The sequence below is a fragment of the Pundamilia nyererei genome, unplaced genomic scaffold, assembly GCF_000239375.1.
Source record: "Pundamilia nyererei isolate P.nyererei 1_Seehausen unplaced genomic scaffold, PunNye1.0 scaffold00049, whole genome shotgun sequence".
NCBI lineage: Eukaryota > Metazoa > Chordata > Actinopteri > Cichliformes > Cichlidae > Pundamilia > Pundamilia nyererei.
Genome location: NW_005187450.1, coordinates 3,243,256 through 3,266,614, shown reverse-complemented (window position 1 = coordinate 3,266,614; position 23,359 = coordinate 3,243,256). Strand labels below are relative to the sequence as shown.

Genomic DNA, 23,359 nt, shown 5'->3' with positions numbered 1-23,359 from the left:
TACGTCCATTTACTCCTAAAAGTCAGGCTGCTCTGACAAAGGATGGAATTTGGTACATTTTCTCTGAGTAAACTCTTTTTCTGCTTCAGATTCCCAAGCTGTAAATAGCATCAGATAATAAATTATTAATGCAAACAAATGTTCTAAAAAAGACCAAGAGATGCTTTTGTGCAGCAGGAATAACTTCCTGTTTTGTACGAGACAACAGCAGTCCAGAGCAGCTACAGTCTAAACGTGAGCATCCAATTATTTAAAAAGCAAAGACATGCTCTTCAGACTTTTGGCAGATTTACGTGCATCGGTAATTTCAAATGGAGACGTTGTCAACAGTCAATTTCAGTTTCACAGATTTGCAAGATTTTCAGTTGCAGGTCATTGCTGAAAGATAAAAGTTAATTTATCATAATTTAAAAAACAAAGAAAGAAAATAGTTCTATTTAAAGGGAACTGCTTTCACAAGGACACTTACATTCATGACCTCACATTTTGTCCCATGGCTGGTTTGAGCCTCTGCTGTGTGCCATCGATTGTTCTGGTGGTGTGTCATGGCACAGCTTCTGCGTCAGCGCTAATCTATTTACAGCACAATTGAATTGTCCTTAAAATGACTAAATATGTCAGGTTGCCTTTCTTTAAAAGCATCTGTTGGTCAGCCTGAGTGTTTTTGTCATCATTCACTGGTTTGTTATTTTCAGTGAATGGGTCAACAGAGCTGCAGACTGAAGACAATTTTATCATAGCGTGACGTGAGCAAGGGAGTCCTTCCTGCTGTAAAGAAACACACAGAAAGCACACAACTACATACAATGAGAAAGAAATCCAAGAAAATTCCCCTCCTGATGGATGGTCAGCTGACAACCAGATAGACAGGATTCAGCTGCCTGGAGAGTTGGAAATTTCTAAAATTACGAATGGTGAGGTGAAAAGCTTTTCTTTGTGAACCATTGGTAAATGTTTATTGTTAAATACACCCATCCATCTTCTTCTGCTTATCCCGGGCTGCGTTGCGTGGGGAGCAGCCTAAGCAGAGAAGCCCAGACCTCCCTCTCCCCGACCACCTCCTCCAGTTTTGTCTGGGGTAACACCAAGGCGTTCCCAGGCCAACTGAGAGATAAAATCTCTGGGTCTGCCCCGGGGCCTCCTCCCAGTGGGACATGCCCGGAAAACCTCACCCAAGAGGAGCCCAGGAGGCATCCTCGTCAGATACCCGAACCATCTCAACTGACTCCTTTCAATTTGGAGTAGTGGCCTCTGAGCCTCTCCCGGATGGCCGACCTCCTCACCCTATCTCTAGGGGAGAGGCCAGCCACCCCTCAGAAAGCTAATTTCCAGGGCTTGTATCTGCAATCTTGTTCTTTTATTTAATTTCGGCATCAATCCATCTGTCGTTCTCCCACTCTCCTCTCTCCTCAACCATGAACAAGACTCCGAAATACTTAAACTCCTCAACTTGGGCCAATAACTCGTCCCTAACCTGGAGTGGAGAGTCCCCCCTTTTCCGTCGGTCAAGTACACGCTTAAATGTTGTCAATTCTCCACAGCAAGTCACAGACTATGTACAGGAGAATATGACTGTGGTGTCAATAAGAATTTACTGACCTCAGTTTCTCACTGATTCAGCATCTAGTATCACTTAAGATTGTTCCAGCTGGTTAAAGATCCCATTACTGAGCTTTCCTGCTTTCTCAGCTTTGTCCTCTGCTGAGGCATAACAGGAGGACACTTTCAGCTAGCCCAAATGTTTTCTCCACAGAGTAGACTCAGTGCATATCAATGCTTTGTACTGCAGAAGATGCAACAGAAGGTAAACATTGCATATTAAAGCATAATAATAATAATAATGAAGTTGTGCAGTAATTAATTTTTCCCTGTAGGCATAATTAACTGAGCTGCCAAATTTTGATTTAATTTTCACTTTCAAACACAGTTTAAGGTGTGACAGAAATGCTGCGTAAATGTTTTCTTGGCATATTACATGAATGTGGCCCACTGTATCAGGGGGGAAAAATCCCCTGTGATGATATAGAAGTCTCAAAAACTCATGTATCAAATATGATACACTTACACTTAGCCATGAATGGAGCCACACATGACTCGGTCTGACCGCTGCTTAGGCAGCTGGAAAATTATATGTTTAGTTATCTGTTGTAGTGGTGACGCCTCTTTAAAAAACACAGTTTCACAGCATCTCCAGGAGCTCTAATAATGAATTGGAATGAAAGATCTCCTTCTTGTTGGGAATAGACAGGAATCCACATTTATCCCACAGCACTTCTTATAACTGGCAGCACTAAAACCATTTTAAATAGTTCGTGCAATCCAGAAGAGAATCTGTGTATATCAGCTTCGATGAATAACCGCAGACATAAACACAGGAAATTGATTCTTTTAATGCTTATTTAGAGGTCGTGTCAGTGTCTGCAGAGACTTTGAGGTTTTGCTATCAGAGACGCCGACTTGTTGGGATTCACATAGTTCTCAGGCTCTTTGCTTATAATGTATCACAAAAAAATGAATATTTGAGTGGATAATGATAATAGTGTTAATGGTTGACTGTGTTAATAACAAGAAAAGATTCAAATAAATTTTCCAAGGATGCCAGTGTTCACAAATACAACATTTTCTTGTTGATTTTCAATTTCTGTATTCCTTAAAGTCATTGCGCTGAACCTAAGAATAAATATCTGCATGTTTTCATTCATTCCAAGAAATAGTTTGTTTATGTCAGTCAGCAGGAATAATGGATATTAATGATCCAATCTGGACACTCTTTTTTTTAAACTGGATTTTCATACAATGGCACAGTTGGGATCATGCTGGTGTCCTAGTTTAGGGATCAAAGAGGGACAGCATGTAATCGCATTGTCCTTGGTTCAAATCCAACCCTAGACCTTTGGTGCATTGTATTCCCTTGTTCTTCATTCCTTGTCCCTTGCCACCAGAGACTACTGATGAAAAAGGAAAAATTCCCCAAGAAGCACATGGACTACAGGGATGTCACTGTGCACTCTTTTCTTTCTTTAGTGTTAAGTATCTTCTTCTTGTCCAGACAGGAACCTCCTTGACATCAGGAATGTTCAAGGACTATTTCTGCTTCATAATGATACTGGACATAAATATTCAAACTGTCCTCAGCTCCAGCACTGGGACATCTTATCCACAGTAATGTGAGCCTCGTTATTTATTTCAGTGGCTGAGTGAGAAAGATCCGGGTGTTTATATAGAGCCATGTGAATCTGCCTAGGCAGAGAGACATGCCTGCGCAGTCCGCTAATACGCCGCATACTGGTGGCAGGCTAACCAGTAAACACATAAGTTAAAAAACACGCATTTTAAAAATTGCTTAAATAGGCATCTTTGTTGGTGCACATGCAGTAACTGGTGATTTGTCCTGCTTCTCACAGCTTACTCATCACCAGCAGTGCAGGCACAGCTTGAATCAGAGGCTTGTATGTAGACCTCCACACCAGCATACCCTTTCACTGGCATCATTTAAGAGTTGATGAAGCTGGTGTGCTTTTCTTGGTGATTAAGACAGGAAAACCCTTCATTTAAAATGTATGTGCTATGAGCTGAATTTGCTTACACTTCATAAAGCGCTTCAGTCTGTACCCATCCATATCTTTCTCTCATTTAGCACCCACCACCACTTTTTTTAAACACCCCCTTATCCTTTTCTTTCTTTTTACCCCAGTAGCCATTGTTGTGTTGTATCCCAGCAGGATGTGTCAAAGCTGACTAAACAGCTCTGAGTCACAGTGCTGTTTCTGAAGCTGTAGGCGCTATGGACTGGTGGAGATTCCAGCGTTCCTTGGATGATAATGTAAGGGGATGAGATGAAGAGGGTAGATGGCCACATGGTAAATGAGAACAGGCAGCAGCAAAAATAATAAAATAAGATGAAACCTTTAGGCACGTTATGCATAGAACTGAAAAAGTCACTTTTGAGAAAATGCAAATATGAATGCGTTAAACTGCTTAATGAAGACCAAAAGTGCCGCACAGCCCTTCATAGAAGTGGCAAGAAAAAGATACAGAACACATGATATCTCTTGCCTGTTCTCATTTACATGGTGGCCAATCCCCGAGCCTCATTCTGGTGGAGGTTTCTTCCTGTTAAAAGGGAGATTTTCCTTCCCACTGTTGTTAAGTGCTTCCTCATGGTAGGTCATCTAATTTTGGGGGGATTTTCTGTATTATTGTAGGGTCTTTACTTTACAACTTAAAGGGCCTTGAGGCCACTGTTGTTGTGATTTGGCACTATATAAAAATACAACTGAACTGAATTGGTTTGAACACGAAACAGCGAGCAAGTATCAGTGTCAGAGGCGCTAATTCATCACACCAAAACACGTCTATGTCTCCATCTCTGCTTATCCATGTCTGTCACTCCAGCTTTGAATCTTTGAGCTGAGTGGTAAATAATCTTAATGAAAATATGCAGTGGACAGTGACTTTTACATTCTGGTTTGGCATGTATGAAAATGTGCTTTTTTCTTTCTGGCAAAACAACTATGCTCACTATATCCAGCTGTAATAAGATCCAACTTCTGCATGGAGATTCACACATCACTTTTCTTCTAAGCCATATAGCCCCCATGTACGTGTATATACTGTATGTGAACCCCAGAGGTCTGGTGCTGTGGCCTTTGCTGGTCTAAATAAAGAAGGGCCTAAAAGTGGGTAGTGGGCCATGAGTTCAGGTCAAAGGGAATGTGAAACTATAAACCAGGAGGCCTGTGAACCTCGGGACCAGGCATCACACACTATGTTTGCTTGGATGTTTGTTGTCAGGCTGGCTGCCTCGATATTCATTGATGAGCCTGAGGTGTTTGTGTGTTTGTGAAGCTGTTCTGTGAGGACAAGGCCTCTGTAATTTACTGTGGACAACAGGCAGATGGAAGCAGCTGACTCCTGCTTTACTGCTGTTTAGTATTACTTTGCACTGCACTAAGTAAATATTTTATGCGGTTAACGTGAAGTCACAGTTTCGATACCTGATAAATTGATCAGTTGACTGTCAGAATATTTTATTAATCAGTTATCAAGCAAGAATCCCAGCATCTCAAAGGTTAGAAATACTGGCTAGCACAGATTTAGTCTAAATATGATTTCAGATGATAAAAATCAAAAAAGTTTACAATTTTATTTTTAAATTGAGAATGAAATATTGATTGCCTGCACTAAGGTTCAACTTCTAAGCAGCTGAATGAATATATGTAAAAATGATGGAGGTGTTTGATTATTTTTTTTGTCACTGACATCATGATGTAATTCGGGAAATCAGTGGTATGAAGTTTCAAAAACTTGTTGCTAAGTAACATCTGTAGCTTTCTGCTCTCTCTTATGTTTCCAGAACTTTGATTCTCTCGAGGGATCCATCCAAAACCTTCTGTCTGTGCTGTTCCCGCCCTTTGAGGCCACCGCCCCCACGCTTCTCAGCCAGCTCTTCCAAGTCATCGACAGTCATTATCAGGGAGACGCCCTTCGGTGCTTGCTGGACTTTCTGGTCCCAGCCAAGCACATCTTAGACACCGTGCAGCAGGCTGCATGTGTAAGTCATTGTTTGTAAACTCCAGTGGGATGCTAAGCTAAAGAGACTTTTATGTACATTCAGCACTTTTGTTAATATAGAGCAGAATACTGAGTACACTTCTTTCTGTTGCCCATGTCCTGTCCCCTTTAGGCTCCATACTCTGGTGTTCTTTTCGTCTATGAGGGCTGGCCTCTGTGCTTATGTGACCAAGTTGTCGTCCATCTTGCTCCCATCGACCCAGTGCTACTTCAGCCAGGTGATTTTTATCTCCAGGTGGCACCATTCTGTGACCAATCAGCTCGCATCGTGGTTTGCAGCCTCCTGGAAGACGAGGACTTATTGGAGGAATTAGTAGAGGAAACCCCAATTCCTGAAACTTCCTATCCTTGCATATTCAGCCTCGACTGGTTAGATGAGCTCAACGACGGCCGCCAGGGAACGCCTCTCAGCCGATGCCTGCTTGCCACAGAGCAGGGCGTGGTGAGGTTACCATGGGAACGGGTGGCCGTGCCTGAATTTGCCGACAGGCCACACAGTGCTAGGAGTAGTATGGCCTCTGCTCCTCGCTCATATCCTCCTTTGCCATCTCCGCTTCCTCTCCTTTCACCTCTTCCTAATTCTTCATCTAATCAATCTTTACCACTTATTCCTTCAAAGGAATCTGCACTCAAACTGCTTCCTCTAACCATTCAAAATTCAGTTTTAACATCTTCTTCACATCCCTCTGCCTTCTCCGTGGAGACCAGAATATGTCCAGCAAAGCACGGTATTGCTGTGTCGCTTTGCTTGGTTGATGTTAGTGCTGCTTCTTCGTCAAGGCTGATCAGAGTTACAGAGACTGAATCAGAGCCTAAGCCTTTAGGTTGGGTGTCCCCTAACACGTGGGATAGCCGCTTTACTGGGAAAGGTACAAGCACAAGACCAAGCACTGTTTCAGATACGTGGACCCCTACGAATACTGATCTAATTGTATGCAAAGGTCAAGCTAAGGGTGCTGAAATCACAGCGCAAGATAAAGGTAAAGATAGAAACCTTCAAGATACCAGTAGAGGTGAGCCAGCACCCATTGTTGGTGCAGAAGGGGAATATATTGATATCCTTCAAGCCACTATGCTTTTCGGTAGAGCTCAGTCAATTAAAGAAGAAAAACAAAAATCAGAGGCACAAATCCAACCACATGCACAAATTCAGGGACAAATGCAGAGATATCCGCAGAGACCTGCACAAATCCAGCCACAGGATTCACACAGGCAAACACAAGGGCAGACGGCAACACGGATGCCACCTCCCACACAGTGGCAAGCACCAGTGCAGCTACCTGCAAAACCTCAAACGCAAAGTCATCTTAGACCCAATGAGTCTGCAGAAAAAGGACCTCCATCCACTTTCAGTCCTTCCCAGCCTCTCCACCCTCACTCTGACTTCACTGATCCCTCTGAGTGTATCCGGACTGTGCATTTCTCAGAGAAACCCTGTACTCCATGCATGAGAAGAAAACAGGGCGGGAAGGTTTCCAGGGCTCAGGAGCTGAGGTGTCGATACAGGGACTCCTACCAGGCTGCGCTGCAAAATCCCGTCACATTTGGAAAGGAGAAAGAGAAAGGAGCTGCATTAGCTGTGGTGGAGGAGGATGGTGATTTCTCACTGTGTAATAACAGACAGGGGCCACTTGAGAATGAAACAAGGGATCTGTGTTTTAATGTTCAAAGAATGTATGGTGACTCTGGGATGCAAAACCACTGTCCTGCAGCTGTTTGTAAGGAGTCGGGAGAATATGACACAGCTCTGTATTGGAAACCAGGAGATATAAACATCACCCCCTGTATGGATTACAGGGGAATAAATGCTTGTCACTTTGGTGAGCTACCAGAGCAGACATGTGATAGGACCACAGTGCCATTTAGGGAACCACTGGATGTAAACTCTGCCTATGGCAGTACACACAATGTGAATGGAACAAATTCAACAGTAGAAACACAGATGACCAACGCTAAAGCTCAGTCGAGCCCAAATGGTACTGGACAGTCACGTGTCTCCACCAAACACCACGGATTACTATTTAGTTCGAATGAAATTTCTGGGAAGCACGTGACCCTCAAACCCTGCGAGCAGCTGCCAAACAGAACAAGTTCTGCGGGGAGCCCTTTCACAGCATCACAAAACACACAAGTATGCACATCGAATAAAAGGTGTTCATCCCTCTCCACTGCTGTTGTGGACACCTCAGAGAAGTGTGAACTGGTTATTGTCGATGGTAAAAATGTCAGGAGGAAAGAAAATACCAACTCCTGTGCAGAGATTCCCCAGCTGCATGTGGTTAAATGTAAAAACAGCACCGCCTTCAGATTAGTTTCACCAAAGATCAACAGGAGGAACATGGCTGTTCTAGGTACATACTTAAGTCATTCTTCTCTGTAGTTGTCTTTGCGGTCGTTTTGGTGTTGTTAGGTTCATTTTATTTTGTTTTCAAACTTTGTTCAGATGGTGGCAGCACTTCCATAACTAGTAGAAACAGCCAGCAAACACAGAAACCATCACAGACAGATACACCTCTAGTGGCAGGGACACAGAAGACCTCCCGGCCTCCCTCTGCTCGTCCTAGACCTGACCACTTACCTCTAGGATCTCCAGACCCCGGAGCCCACCCCCTCTATCTGGGAGTAGCATCACTTACAGGTAATCAATTTGATATACAATAAATAAAATAAAAAGGTACCCATTAATATCCATGTGCACTGATTGAAGAATCATCTTGGGACATTGTTGCTCTTTTTTTTACAAATACCACTGTAAGAAATACTCCACTGGCCTTATGCAAGTATGCTCTCTGAGTACAGCATGCAGTATGCGGCACACCAGAAGTCCAGTAGCTAGCTGTGGCTTTACTAGACTGTTGGGTGCAGTTACATATCAGACTGCTTAATGACCTGACTGCACCTCTGTTGGATAAAGTCTAGAAAGGTTCAGAGCTGCAGTGTAAAAGCATCAATATAAAAATCTCATCTGCTATCTAATATATGACATTATTTCAGTGTGAGAGTCTGTGTCTGTGATTTTATTTATTTATGAAAATAAATATTTTATTGTTTTTGCGCTCATAGAAAACATTTGCTTTGCAACATTTGCAGTGAAATTCACTTATAAAGTGTTGTGTTTAACTTGGAGGCATCTAACAGTGTGGTTTCAGAATTCAACCAAGTGAATTCTACAGGAAAATGTGAATGACCTTGCTCGGGTCTAGTTTGTTTGTCTTTGGTTGCTGCAATGTGTTGTTGGACTCCTCATGTAAATGTGAAGCAGGCGACTACACTGACCTGTAGTTAGAGGTCATTATGCAATGATGAAATCTTAAATATGAACACTGCTGCGTAACCTATTACTCCTAATAGAAGCCTTCACTACTATGCATTGTACCTAGAAAACGTTGAACCGTCTGTTTGCTTCTCTCTTTTTTGATTATTATTATTCTAGACTTTGGTCCTCACTATTTTGTCAGCTGCAGTATTATTTTGCAAAGTTTTTCTCACTTTCAAACTTTTGAAAATATATCAGCTCGTTTGTGAAAACCCTCCTGCGTATGCAACATATTTTCTTTTTCTTTTTCTCCTCATCTCTCCTTTCTCTTACCCATCCAGGCGGCAGAGACAGGACAGGTAGGGCAGTAGTTGAACTGTATGGTGACCACCCGGGATGGCGAACAGCTGTAACAAGCCAGGAGATCTTCCAGATGCTGCTCTACTTCCACTCTATTACCAGGTAAGAAATGAATAAATCATTCAACCAAACACTTAAAATAGACCCTCTCTGCATTCACAGACCTGCTGGAAAGCAGGAGTTTTCTCATTTATGTGGTTGTCTCTGTTTTATTTGTGGAAATACTGTGTGCTAGTTGGAATGTTTGTTTTTGTAGGACAGAAATCAGAGACAGTGGGATGACACTTGTGTTCGATGCGAGGAAAACTAATCCTCAGCCGCACCTCTATAAAGCTTTGATGACTCTTCAGGTATGAAGCAAACAAACTTTCCTTATTACAGCTTGCTACAGCTGATCACAGGTAATTGATGTTTTATGTGTTAATCTCTGGCTGAGTGCTCCTGTTTGCAGATCATAAATACTGGGTGAAAGATCAAGTCCTAAAATGCATCAGCACCCTGCTTGTTTGCAAGAGAGCAAGAGATGACATTAGTTTTCAGTATACATCTGTTGATTTATTTGTCATGATTAGCTCAGTGGAGTGTTAAATCCTTGCAGGAGCAGCGCCCTCAAGCAGTGAGCAGTTTGGTTATGCTGGTGGACAAAGAGAACAACTTCAGACCAGAAAGGTGTCCAGGGATACAGGTCAGCTTTTTCACTCTTTACATCCATTTTTAACAGAAAGCCCTCGTAAAGCAGGGGAGTTAAACATTAGGCCCAGGGGGCAGAATCAGCTCAGCACAAACGCTAATCCAGCTCACTGAACATCTGTGTGTATGTATTACATGCCATATATGTATATATTATGCATTATTTCTAAGAGTGCAAAAGCATGTGTGTCTAGCCATGCAAATATCTTACATCTTGAGACTCTTTGCATTTACAGTCCTGTTCCCCAGAAGACGATTTCTTTCTTTTGTGAATGAAATCTAATCTCGTATATGTGTTTGCAACTAGCAACAGCTAAAGATTTTGTTAAGAGAGTAAAATATGTCATATTGCATGACTATCAGCTGTTGAAGGAAAGAACAGGTCTTTAATCAAAGATAATGATCATAGTTTTCTTTATCAGATGTTTTGTTTTCAGCGGTGTATAAGATGAACTAATTACAAAACTAAATAGATCAAAACGATCTGCTGTTGATCTTGTAAGGACAATCATCTAAATCAAATACCAGCAAACACACCGAGAGGTCCAAAGTTCCAGTTTTCTCCGTGCACTAATTAGTTAAAATGAAAGCAAAAAATGTAGAATTTGAAGGATTTAATAAACCAGATTACATAAAAATCTACAATGTGTCTGCTAAATGTGATAAGTGAACAATCTCCTGTGGTTAAATACTGAGTAATGACTTAAATATGTTCCTGGTAATTTGACAGACTGATATAGTGACATCAGTTAAATCGTTGCTGAAGCTGGTGGAGGCGAGTCAGCTGAGTTCACACCTGGATGGGACACTGTCTCGTGGTAACGTTGACTGGAAGGAGCTACATCAGGTGAGGCCGTGACATTATGATATTAACTGTTTCCACTTGTCCATGCCTGTCTGCCTCTTCACTGCTTAGCCACATCTTTTATTCTGCAGAAACTCTTCCCATTTGTCTACGATCTGCATGTGGCCTCCAGCCTGCTCCTGAGAGCCATCAGCAAGCTCGAGGAGCCCCGCAGGACAGATACTGTACAGGTACTTGAACACTTGCCTTTGACTGGTTTTTCATTTTGTTATTTGGACCTTGGAAATTGAGGTTACCTTCTCCTCAGTAACTACTTCTTTGTTTGGTCTTTATGTAACAGGGTGTGCAGCAGTGCATGATAGACCAGAGGACTCTGATGAGGGATGTTCTGGAGGACAGCCGATTGGTCAGCCTGCAGAGAGAGGGTGGAGCTATCCTGGCTAGGCTAAGGAAGCAGAGCGACCTCAAATACCCCCACTGTGAGGACTTTAGGTAACCACAAATCATCCTAATGCTATGTTTGCAAGTGTAGAAAATCCCAGCTGTTGTCCTACAGTCTGATTCAGGTTTTGCTGTGAAACAACAAGTGTCAGTATCTTTCTATAACTGGCAATTAAACATTGTTAGAATAGCAAAGTGTCATCTTAACATCACATTTGCCGTAGTTTATTGAATATGAAACAACAGGTACAGGAAAGAACATGAGGCCAGACACACTGATTCATTTATAAGTAAGTGTTTTCCTACACTTTGAGTAGGTGCTGGCCTTTATCTTTTCAGGTAAGTTACATTAAAAGTGTGATCTCGTCTTCAGTGGGGGTACTGGAGTACACTGAAATGTTTAAAATGACATTCACTACTTTTATCAACTTCTTTGTGAAGCCTTTGATGTTACGTTTTCCTCAATTACAGTGATGCAGTGGACTCAGTGACAGGTCTGTACAACCACGTTGAGGAGCAGGCTCACGTCCTCGTGCAGCGGTCCAACGTGTCGCTGGAGCACCTGGAGTACCTGCTCCAACTCAGAGAGATGGAGGGGCACTTCACACAGGTACGTTAACTGATGTTCTGTTTACTAAGGTTAAAGGTTTCTTATTTGAAAAGGTATTTTTAGACTAAAGTTGGTGTAGGTCCTGTGATCCTGACGTCACAAAAGGCCACTGATTCAGCAAGGAATTAGGTGGCTGTATTGAAGTGTAGAATTTCAGGATTTTTGTGTGTAAATAAATTGAAAGTATAATTTAGCTGTAATTGATCATATAGAATATAGTGTTAAAAAGAAAAAACGAGGGCTTGTGCAAGATTTCCTCTAGTTTGTGGCTTTTAATATCACTTCATTACAAATTTAAATCAGGCACTGATGGTAACTTATTTATGCTCTAGGTTGATATATATATATATACACACCTCAGTGTGTATATATATATATGTATATATGCATACATATTATATATACATATATATATATATATTTATATAAACAGGTAATAGGCAAACAGTTTATATTTTATTCCTGCTCTCTTTGTGTTATAATACGAATGAACAACAAAAAAAAACTAGACACTAAAACATTTTAATTAACTCAGTGCTGCTTTTAACTGAGAAATGAAAAGCAGCACATTCAGTTTAGTTGCAGCTGAATATGCATATGCATATGCACACACTGGAGTCTGCACATATTCAGTTTTCTTATATGCTACATTACCAAATACATAACTTTTGTGTCTCCACCCCTATGTAGATTCAGCAGTGGTTTAATCAGGAGGGAGAGCACCATTTGCTGGAGGCAGAGTCAGTGGAGGACTCTGGAGACAGAATGGAGCAGATCCTCAACAGCTTCACTGGTTTCCTAATTGAAGCTAATGTCAGTTTAAGATTTTATTTGTGATTGCCGCTCTCCCTGTATTTGTGTTTGTTTGTGCAGCTCTCTGAGTCTCTCTTTCTGTCCCCCTGCAGGACCGACGGCACCACGCCATGTCTTTGGTATCAGAGGCCAAGCAGCTTCAGCAGAGAGGGATCTCCTACCCAGAGACTGAGGCGTTCAGGGATTTTGTCTGTACCTTCAAGTCAGGCCTGGAGGACTTCCTATGCCGAGCAGAGGGGTGTGGCAGAGAGCTGCAGATCATGGTCAACGTGTGCGATTTTTGTGAGCAGGTTTGTATTTTATACTTGTCGCTTGTTGTTCTCATACTGCATGTTTTGACTGTTTAGGAACCCCAAACTTTCATACTTCTTATCCTGTACTTTGCATTTTTTAACATCTGACTTTCTAGGTTAGAACTACTCGTTTTTTTAAAAGTAGTAAGAAGTCTTTTTCATTTACTTTTATTTAAATAGACATTTCTTTTATAAACAGGCTACAGCACTGTCCAGTGAATGCATTGATTACCTGGACCAGTGTCAGTCCAGAATCCATGCAGTGCAGGACCTTGAAAGCGCCTCACAGGTTAAACAAAGAGACACTCTGCTCCAAAACCAAGACTCTAGTCCAAACATTGCATCCCTTTGTCAGTTTGACATCCATACAGAGCAAGGCTCACATCCAACCACCACCGGTGTTTCCCCCTTATGCACCGACAGCTCCATCCTCCAGGCTTTCCATGACAGGTTCCAACAGTTCAGCCCGGAGAAATTCCAGGAGGTAAAGGCACAGGCCAGCTTCCTGCAGGGCTCCCGGGGGATGCGTGTCTGGAACTTTGCCTGGCTGAGAAGTCAGGAAGCCCAGCAACAGCTTCAGGAGAGGATGCAGAATGTGGATGAGGTTTATCACCAGCAACCAGATTCTAGCAGCTGGTGTGAAGGTCATTTTGTTGACGTGGTGAGCACTAATGTTCAGACAGCTTCTCCCGGCAGCCATAATTTGGTGGTACAATCAACCCCTGGGCCTCGGCATCCGCAGTGGGAAAGCATCATGTCAGGAGCGGTGGATTTAGGAAAGAGAAGACCGATCCTGGGCAACAACTGCGCTAATTCAACAGCTGTAGCCTGCTGTAACATCATCGTTAAACCTGAGGATTACAGTGAGGCTGGAATTTACCAGGGGTCAAAGGTCGCTCCACAATCTCCTCATAGGTAAAATAATTTCTTTGGTTGTCTATCCATCCCTCTTATTAAATATTTAACTCACTTTGATTTCCAAAGCAAGTCTCACACTCTTCTGTTAGATAATATTTGTAATATTTGGGAGAATTTCTCTGTGTAATAATAATTATAATCCAATTATAGTAATTGTATTATGTCATGGTATATAAAATTCAAACAAAAAATACAAAATACAAAAAGTGTTTTGGATCTCCGCTGGCATAAAAAATAAAGATTTATGGATCTGAATAAACATTTAAGATGATTAAGAACCTTAAAGGCAGTTTTGAGTTGGTTTTCTGTAGCATGGCTGTGCTACAGAAGTAGTAACAGTGTCTCTGTGTCATTTTTATACAGGTCAGAAAGGAGAACAGAAAGAGAGGTAAAGAGGAGACAAATAAGCAGAGCAAGGAGCGAGAGAGACACTGCCGCTCTGTCTCAGTCCCACACTGTCGGCTGCCAATGGTTTCCATGGGGACGGGGTTTTGGGGTGAGGTCAGCGAGTCAGGACTCATGTACCACACGAGTGGCAAAAGCAGGATCATCTACTCCTCCAGAGCAGCGAGCTCGAATCCCATCATCTTGTTCCCACCATGGTCAGCCGTCTTGTCGAATCCTCCAAGAAGCTCAGAAGTTTCAGATCTCCCGCCATGGGAGCTTCTGCTCAGAAGACTCCTGCATGAGCGACCACGGGACTGTGGGGGGTAAAGGGACTTCATGCTGCAAACACTCCAGCCTGCCCACTGGGAGGAATGAGGGGACCTGTTGTTTAGAGAGTCCACATGGGAGTGCCAGCCACGCCCTGTAAGTCTTCTGTGTGTGGGTGAAATCATTATGGCCTATAGAGAATAAGTAATATTTAATGATTAACTTTAATTTGGCTCATGTTATGTGGCTCATGTGAGTCTTTCATGCACTCTTTTCTGTCTCTAAGCCGGCAATGAAGAGCTACAGGTACTGTCTGTTCACTTTCCCTCTGTTTTTTCCATCTTTGTGTCATGGATTGATGGAACGGGCTTACTGAGCACAGACTATCAGTGCTGCTATTACCTCACTGGAAATTTCGAATATCTTAAATACTGTGCTGAGAAACTTTGTTTGCAATAAATTTACATTTAATCCAATGCAGAAGAAGTTGGGGGAAAAATGTAGGTTCGTGGTGTAAATATTTATCTGTGCCCAGCGGGTTGTTTCCATAATTCACGAATGCTGGCTTTTTTTTTTCTTACTATATACGTGACGGAAGCAAAATAGCTAGGGAATAGGGAAAGATAGCTGATGATAAGCGTAACAACGAGAATGTACAGTACTGTGAAAAAGTCTTGGACCACCTCTCATTTCTTTGTATTTTTCTTCAAAGAAGTTTGTTGTATTTTTTTAATAACTAACACACTGGTACACAATCATTCATTATGATAACTCAACATTATTGAAGCAGTGTGAGGTCATCTTGACAGAGAATAAAACAAAAGGCAGCCAACATCCGAAAAAGAAAACACTTTCAACCTTTCAACCTCAGAACTGTACACACAGATTTTGCCTTATATATTGTATTCCCATTTATGTTTGCACATTACAATAAACCGCTGCACCTTTACCTATATTTGTAGGAAAATATAAAAAAAAATAAGGGCCGGCCAAAGACTTTTACACAGTACTGTAGTTATCAGAAGATGTCTGCACTTTTTTTTTACCTGTATGATTATATCCTCCTGTCACCAGGAGGCTGCAGCGTGTCATGGAGGAGTTGGTGTTCACAGAGAGGGAGTACGTCCGCTCCTTAGGCTACATCCTCACCCACTACCTCCCCCTAATGGACAGACTAGACATCCCCCAGGACCTCAGGGGCAAGCGAGGGGTCATCTTTGGCAACCTGGAGAAGCTTTATGATTTCCACAGCCACTATTTCCTGCCAGAGCTGGAGGCCTGTCCAAGGGAGCCTGCGATGATGGCCCGCTGCTTTCTCAGACACGTGAGTAACAACTCTGTGACTGCGTTATACTTTTTCATACAATATTTATTCTACATAATGTTTTTACTTCTTCTCAGAAAAAAACTTTCACTTTACATTAAACTGTATTTTTCCACAGAGTGAGAGTTTTGGTCTATATGCTTTGTACAGCAAGAACAAACCTCAATCAGATGCCCTGATCCTGCACCGTCCCCATGACATCTTCAAGGTTAATTTACGTCTTCCTGTCAATGAAAAACTTTTAAAGCAGTTTTCTAACTTAATGATGTAAAGGAGATTTACTGTATTTATTATAACTCTAACTTACAACTCTAAAAGAGCTGAGTGATTAAAAGTATTCCACAGACAACGTTTTACCCCTCAGCTGAAGGGGCTGATGGGCTATTGTTGTTACCCACTTACCCCGTTACTGGCAGGTGGAAGGGAGGTGTGGAGACCCAACTATGTGAACATGATAAATCGAGAATGAGGCACTGTAGGATTTTCAAATCGATACGATAGATGCACCTGGTAAAAACAAATTCTAATCTGTGTGACCTCGATCTCACGATCGGGGCTTTTGAAAGTTTCAGAGTTTTCTGAAAATCTGGTGTTTGTAGTAACTCAAGAAGGAATCTAGGCACCTAGGATGTTCAAACTTGTACCATAAGTGCATTTTCTAGGAAGCTTAGTGGTAGCAGTATGCACCCTTCCAAGGTATATAAGAACAGCTCCCACCATTGTCCAACAGCTACAGTAGGAGTGTTTGTGCCATGCTTTTACTTTTTAGACTTACACTCTACCTTTTTTGTTCCTTCACAGAAGAAGCAGCAGGAGCTGGGAGACATGATGGACCTTTCATCCTACCTTCTGCGCCCTATCCAGAGAATTAGCAAGTACAGCCTTCTGCTCCAGGACATGTTAGCTTTGGCTGGCTCATACAGGCCAAAAGATATAATCCAGGATGCACTGTGCACTTCTAATATATGCTCGCAAAGCGTGTCCGGCCCAGCTGTGTATGTGCCTGACCTGACGAGCAGTGAGAGGGAGCGGGAGAGGGCTGAGATCCAGGCTGCCGCAGCTCTGATTCGATTTCAGATGCGTCATGGCAACGATTTACTCACCATGGATGCCATTCAGGATTGTGATGTAAGATTTTAAAACGGGAGGCCGGGTCAACTTAAATCACAGTTGTTGCATGACAGTGACAGTTGCTTCCCCTTTTTTCTGTCAGGTGAATTTGAAAGAACAAGGCCAGCTGATTCGCCAGGATGAGTTCACGGTTTTCTTCAGGAAGAAGAAATGTGTCCGCCGCGTCTTCCTCTTTGAAGATCTGATTCTCTTCAGCAAGACCAAGAAGACGGACATCGGAAACGACGTGTACATCTACAAGCAGTCATTCAAGGTCTGCACATGTCCTTGCTCATCAAAGGGTTGTCAGAACCTAAACAGTCAACCCTTTTTGAACCTTAAAACACAATTTACAAGGAATTACATGTCAATGCTGCTTGAATCCTCCAGGATGAGACATTTCTACATCTCTTTCTATTTTTTTCTTCAGACAAATGACATTGGGATGACTCATAACTCTGCTATGAGCACTCTGTGTTTTGAGATCTGGTTCCGGAGGAGAAAAAGTGAGGACACCTACACTCTGAGAGCCTCAAGCGTGGAGGTGAAGAAAGCCTGGACCACAGACCTGGAGAGGATACTCTGGGATCAGGCTGCTCATAGTAGAGGTTGTGACAACATACTGTCTTTATTTAGCATTTGACCCAGTGCACGGTGCTTCACAGGTTTAAAAACATATTGTGAATCTACGTTTTGTTCCAGAAATGCGCATGCAGGAGAGGGTATTCATGGGAATGGACCGCAAGCCATTCATGGATATTCAACCCAGTGATGCTGCAATTTGTGACCGAGCTGTCAGCTGTGTTGTTACCGACAGAAGTAAGGAGCTGCACATACAACATTTTAAACTAAATTCCACTTCATCTATCAGATATAACATAACAATTCAGAGTTCTCTTGCAGTCTTGGTGTTATTTCCACCCTTTGTACTATAGTTTTAGTTTTTTCAGTTAATTAAAAGTTTAACATTTAATTCATCCATTTAACCCTCCCAAAAGGCTTGAGGTTGACATTAGGTTGTAATTATTATTGTGTCATGGCTCTGGGGATGGTTAGGAATTAATTGAGTTGAAAATCACTATAATCCATTGCAAAAAAAACAAAAAACATCATTCCTTTTCCACAGCTGATATGCTTGCAATTGGTGTAACACCACCAAAGTGTAACATTCCAATTGGAATCTTTACACTAGTAAAGATTCCCTGGATACAGGAAATCTGATCAAGGGCTGTGTCCTGAAACATATTTAAGTTAAATGTGACAATAAAGGCACTTTACGTGTTATTTGAAAAACTTTAACTTACAGTGGGGGAAATAATTAATTGATCCCTTGCTGAATTTGTAAGAATTTGTAAGTGAACAGTCTCATGTCATGTCATTGAATAAAATAAGTATTTGATCCCCAAGCAAAGCTTTAGCACTTGCTGGAGAAACCTTTGTTGGCAAGCACAGCAGTAAGATGGTAGTTGGTCACCAAGTTTGCACACATATCAGGATTTTGGCCCAATCCTCTTTACAGAAACTCTTAATCCTTTATCTTTCTTGGCTGTCAACAGATTTTGTATATGGCTGAGGTCTGTGACTGGCTAGGCCACTCCACGACCTTAACATGCTTCTTTAGCCCGACAGTATGGGTATGGTATGGGGTGTGTCAAAGATTTTACGCCCATTGAGTCATTTACATAAAATGGGCTTGTTCTGCCCAACTGCCTTCAGATCCTCCATTGTAGTTTGGACTAATCCACCACCTTTCTCATTATCACTCCCACCTAATGAAGCAAGATCCTGCATGGAGCTGCAGACTAAGCGCAACTGATTGTCATTTGTATTTCTTCCATTTCCAAACAGTCACACCAGCAGTTGTCATCTTCTCACCAAGATTCTTGTTGATTGTCTTGTAGTCCATTCCAGCCAGCAGGTCTGCAATCTTGTCTCTGATGTCCTTTGCCAGCTCTTTGGTCTCGCCCATGGTGGTGGAGAGGAGAGCTTTATACACATAACAATTTGAGATCAGGAGTATCTGTAATTAACTGATGAATACACTGATTGTAATCTGTGGGAACCACAAATCTGGCTGGTTTGTAGTGGATCAAATGATTATTTCCTCCACTGTGCATGTATCACTTACAAAGAGCACATCAAACAAAAGCTATTATAATTGAGGAAGCGCTGAAATACTCTCAAAAACTACTTTTTTGTATTTTTATAAAACTCTTTAATGAATTGTTTTTAATCAATTGCATATCATTTCATTCTTTTTGTTCTATCACATCACAGATAATTTTGGGGAATGGGGGGCTGTGCATCAGTTTGGTCTTTGTTGTACTAAACGTGTTATAAAGCGCTTTGAGGGTCTCGAAAAGCGGTATATAAATGCAATCCATTATTATTATAAACAAATTTTTATAGCACTGATTTTATTGATTGCCCTGACATTTGGTAAAGCCCACTAATCCAGCTACGGAGAGAATACTTTTTCATGTGCATGTACTTCAACAGTCCTCATTGCTCACTAATCAAGCCCATTATTGTCTCATTAATATCTATGTATGTCGTCAGTCCCTGTGGCGTGTTGTTCACACAGGGGTTTAGACTATCCCCGACCTCACTCCATTGGCTCTGGCAGCACCACCTCCACCACCCTCAGCCAATCGTCTTCCTCATCCGGCCGTGGCTCACTGCCCCCTGCCGGACATCCCGGGAACCTGTCGCAGGGCGTGGATGCCAATCCAGCTGTCTGCTCCTCCCCTGACGCTGTGACTGACAATGAACTCAACAATCATCACCTACATCAACATCACCTTAACTATGAGCAGTGCAATGATCGCCATCCACTGAGTGAGTTTATTTTAAGGTTTTTTGTTCCCTATAGAGAGACGTGTTTGTTTGCTGCTGACTTTTTAACTTACTAGTATTCAAACAGTAAATGACTAAATGATAAATTAGAACTAATCATATGGTGATTATCCTAACATAGAGCAGTAGTTATATTTAAATCCACTGGAGGGTTTAAGTTTATCTTTTAATTTGGCCCAATCTAGTGGCACAGCAGTGTGAAAAACTGCAGTGCGATCTTTACTAGGTTTCTATTTTTTTCTTGAACATCACTATGAAATGTTAACTTATATCAGTTTGATGTCAAAAAACCTGTTTTCTTTCCGTGTAGTGGACAGCACCGAGTCTTCTGAGGAGTGCACGAATCTCTTCAGCAGCTCGGAGCACAGCTGTCTGTCTGCCATCAGTGGCGAAATAGTGGACGACTCCTCCTGTGTATCTCAGAATTCACAGACCCACCCACAGACCTGTCAGACACCCAGCCTGAGGCGAAGCAGCTCACCGACAGCTACCAGAAAGAAGCCAGGTGTAGCTCCCAAACCTCCTCATCTGGCTAATTCTCAAGTGCAGGTGAAGGTGTAACAAGGCAACCTGATGAATTAGTAAATGAGCTGAAAATTATGGTCTCAGCGTTTCTCAGGTTGTTTTTGTAGCTCAGTTCATTAGCAGGTCTGATGCAGCAGTTTTCCAACATGATGATTCAGTGTCATTAAGAACTTAAGTTATGCAGTTATGTTTTGACTTTTTTATTACATGCTAATATATTTGAGTGGTTTCTTGTTTTGCAGGGTGATGCACTTATAATTGGAAAATCAACAGAAGTTTAATATTGAATCCCCAGCAGAAGAAAGGCAGGTTAAATTCTACATTTATGTCATTTTTCTGTGGTTTTTTTATATTAAAAAAGGATACTATTCATGTGTATGTGGTAGTGCATATACCACGGGGGGGACAGCATTTTAAATTCCTTAAAAAATTACGAAACCAAGCCCTAGCTTGAAAGACATACACCATAAAACTTTCTGTTGTTAAACCTTTAAATTTGAATAACAGCAGCTAACCTTATGTTGGTCATTTAATAGTCTTTGAAGCCTAAGGACACTTCTTAAAGAAATAGTGACAGATGTGGTTATATCAGTGGCACAGCATTCAGAACAATATGTGCTTTTAATATTTTTACAGATTGGACTTCAACTCAGGCTGGTCAGTCCTGCTCCGGTCACCCAGCAGAGATGGATGAACTATCAGAATGAAAAATATTATGTACAACCAGACTTTGTCATTTTAGAGGCGTTTGCGGTTTGCTTTTGCATGTGTCATACCTCAGTCACTCAAATGTGGTAAATTTGATCATATGAAGAAGATAAGGCTGTGATGCTGATGTCACACATTCATCATGAAGTGTGAAACGTAGAGCCATCAGTGGGAGTTTTTTAATAAACACAATCAGATATGTGATACGAGGTGTGCCTAGTCTTTTTGCCCATCAGAGTCATCCTAATGCCCCCCAATGCAGGTTTTACCTTTATAAAGAACCAGGTATCTGCTGTTACAGCTGAGGTGGATTAAAACCATAGCAAAAATATGCAGTTGAATAGGAATAATTATACCTGCTGCCTCACATTAGGTCACCAAAAATTCCAGAAAAACATTCTCATGTCATGAAATATAACTAATATATATTTTAAAGTGTGATTTGTCTTTTCTGCTGATGTCTGGAGGCCGTGTTATAAAAGAGCCCCTTGGGGTGACCAGATAGCAAGGAGGCATTCTATGACTGCATACTTTTTAAAATATGATTTGTATGATCTTCTATCCTGTACAGCTTGTACAATTGTTGATTAACAGGGATCATAGAGATAATGTTTTATTTATGGCTGTCTTGAAAGGTAGCAGCTCATGTGAGACAAACACCAGAGCAGCATGTATAAACCACTCCAATCTAGAGTATTTAATGCTTTTTTTTCTTTTGTCAAAGTCAAAGCATTGCTTAGGAAGTAAATCGCAATCATGTATTTTTGCCAGCTTAACCACATTGTTCTGCCAATACGCTCGCACAGAGCCCAGTACTACTTGGAAACTCAGGCTTAACATGAATGGGGATAAACTGAGAAATGTGGATACTGTATGGATTGAAATATAAAATTAATTTAATTAATCTACAGTAAATAACACTCGTAAATACATTTCTGTTTCTTCTGTACTGTAACCTTTTGAGGGTCCTTTTACTGCCACTGTATTTTTAAACTGATGCTTTTTACCTGTATGCCTCTAAGTTTCTTAGTAATCCTACACCCACCGATGTATCTGTACGGAGAGACTAGTCGCTCGTGTGTTTTCATATCTTGATTTAAATGACTGTGTGTGTGCAGGGAAGCAAGAAAAGCTACTTAATAATAAGCAGTGAATAGAATAAGGCCTTAATCTTGCAAGCAGAAACCACTTACCGTCTAGGGTCCACTAAGCGTTACATCTGCTCCATGTACCAAGTTTCTCTTTATGAAAACGACCATTAAAACACATTTTTAAATGTGTTTTCTTTATAGGTACCGGTGATGAGTGTCATGATTTTCTAAGTTTTGTTATTCTATGTAAATATAAAGAGTATACAAATCATGACAGGAAAAGCTAAGGCAGTAACACAGTAGCCTTTGGTTTGCATGTTTGTTTTTCATGGCACTCACCTTTTGTGCATCTGTATCCCTTTCCTTTGTGCTGACTTGCTTTCTTTTATACTTTTTATTTGTTGATGTAAATTAGTTCTGTTTCTTAATTTTTCCTATTCAAGGTCAGTAGGGTTGTGTTGTTTCTTTCCACCCTGAATTAAGGTCTAAACGACTCAGTCATGTGAGGAGCAAAGAGAGGAAATGCAGCCCTTCCTTATTACACACACAACATCCTCACAGATACAGACACTTACTGTGCTACCTACGTGCATGATATATTCTGATGATAGCATAATTTTGCAAAAACTAGATTTTTTTTTAATGTTATGTTTCAGCCGTGGTCTTCTGTTTTGTCTGTTTGTTGTTTTTACAAAAGCCATTTCAGTCTTTTTCATTGAGCCTATATTGACCATCTGACCTGTAAGCAACATGAGGAAAACCTCATCAGTGCTTTTATATAACCTAATGTTACTGAGCTAAAAACAAACAAACAAAAGTTGGTGTTGTAATTACCTACCCTTAATTTGAAAAGTCAGTGGGATGTGTTCCTGTTTTGCATTGTAAAATGTAATTTATACTTTTATGTTCAACAATAAATTAATATATGATGTAAATGATTTGGGGAAAACTTGTTTTTGTTTTTTATCTTTAAATTTAGTGAGTAAGTAGTAGTGTAATTATTTACTCACATCAACTGAGCCTAATTGCTATTACTTTGCTGAGTTAGCACTGTTTGTTTTAACACGTGATTTACTGGTTTAGGTCGTGAAGAGAGTCTGTCACAATGCTAGATGCAGAATGAAAGTTCACAAAAAAGGAAGGAGTGTTGTCTGTCTGACCTTCATAACTAAAAACAGAGTTACTGATGTGAGGAGCAGACAGATGGGGGCGTCCCGATTAAGTTATACATGCTACAAATATCCCTCAGGAGCTGTTACACTGTGCAGTCTTTAACCAATAAGCAGCAGCAGCTGAAGTGTGATTTTGCAGAGTGAAAGGACACGAAACCT

General features: G+C 41.3%; 1 protein-coding gene across 1 annotated transcript; it reads left to right on the top strand.

Moving 5' to 3' along the window:
* Positions 1 to 3,784: 3,784 nt before the first annotated feature.
* On the top strand, positions 3,785 to 22,700 carry LOC102208610 (uncharacterized). The gene is made up of 25 exons (XM_005733073.1): positions 3,785 to 3,823; positions 5,357 to 5,554; positions 5,687 to 7,925; positions 8,018 to 8,212; positions 9,172 to 9,292; positions 9,447 to 9,540; positions 9,789 to 9,875; positions 10,611 to 10,727; positions 10,817 to 10,915; positions 11,026 to 11,177; positions 11,598 to 11,736; positions 12,427 to 12,549; positions 12,642 to 12,839; positions 13,042 to 13,757; positions 14,124 to 14,570; positions 15,489 to 15,738; positions 15,857 to 15,946; positions 16,540 to 16,866; positions 16,952 to 17,122; positions 17,279 to 17,456; positions 17,551 to 17,667; positions 19,408 to 19,686; positions 20,015 to 20,253; positions 20,472 to 20,534; positions 20,866 to 22,700. Exons 1-24 carry the CDS (start codon positions 3,785 to 3,787, stop codon positions 20,508 to 20,510), a joined length of 6,654 nt encoding a protein of 2,217 aa, XP_005733130.1. The 3' UTR covers positions 20,511 to 20,534; positions 20,866 to 22,700.
* The last annotated feature ends 659 nt before the right edge of the window (positions 22,701 to 23,359 follow it).

Bases quoted from the DNA above. Each gene is read 5' to 3' on its own strand.
- LOC102208610 (XM_005733073.1), top strand. From the start codon at position 3,785: ATGGACTGGTGGAGATTCCAGCGTTCCTTGGATGATAAT. The intron at 16,867-16,951 runs GTAAGATTTTAA...TTTTTCTGTCAG, and splicing joins ATGCCATTCAGGATTGTGAT to GTGAATTTGAAAGAACAAGG. The intron at 17,457-17,550 runs GTTGTGACAACA...GTTTTGTTCCAG, and splicing joins TCAGGCTGCTCATAGTAGAG to AAATGCGCATGCAGGAGAGG.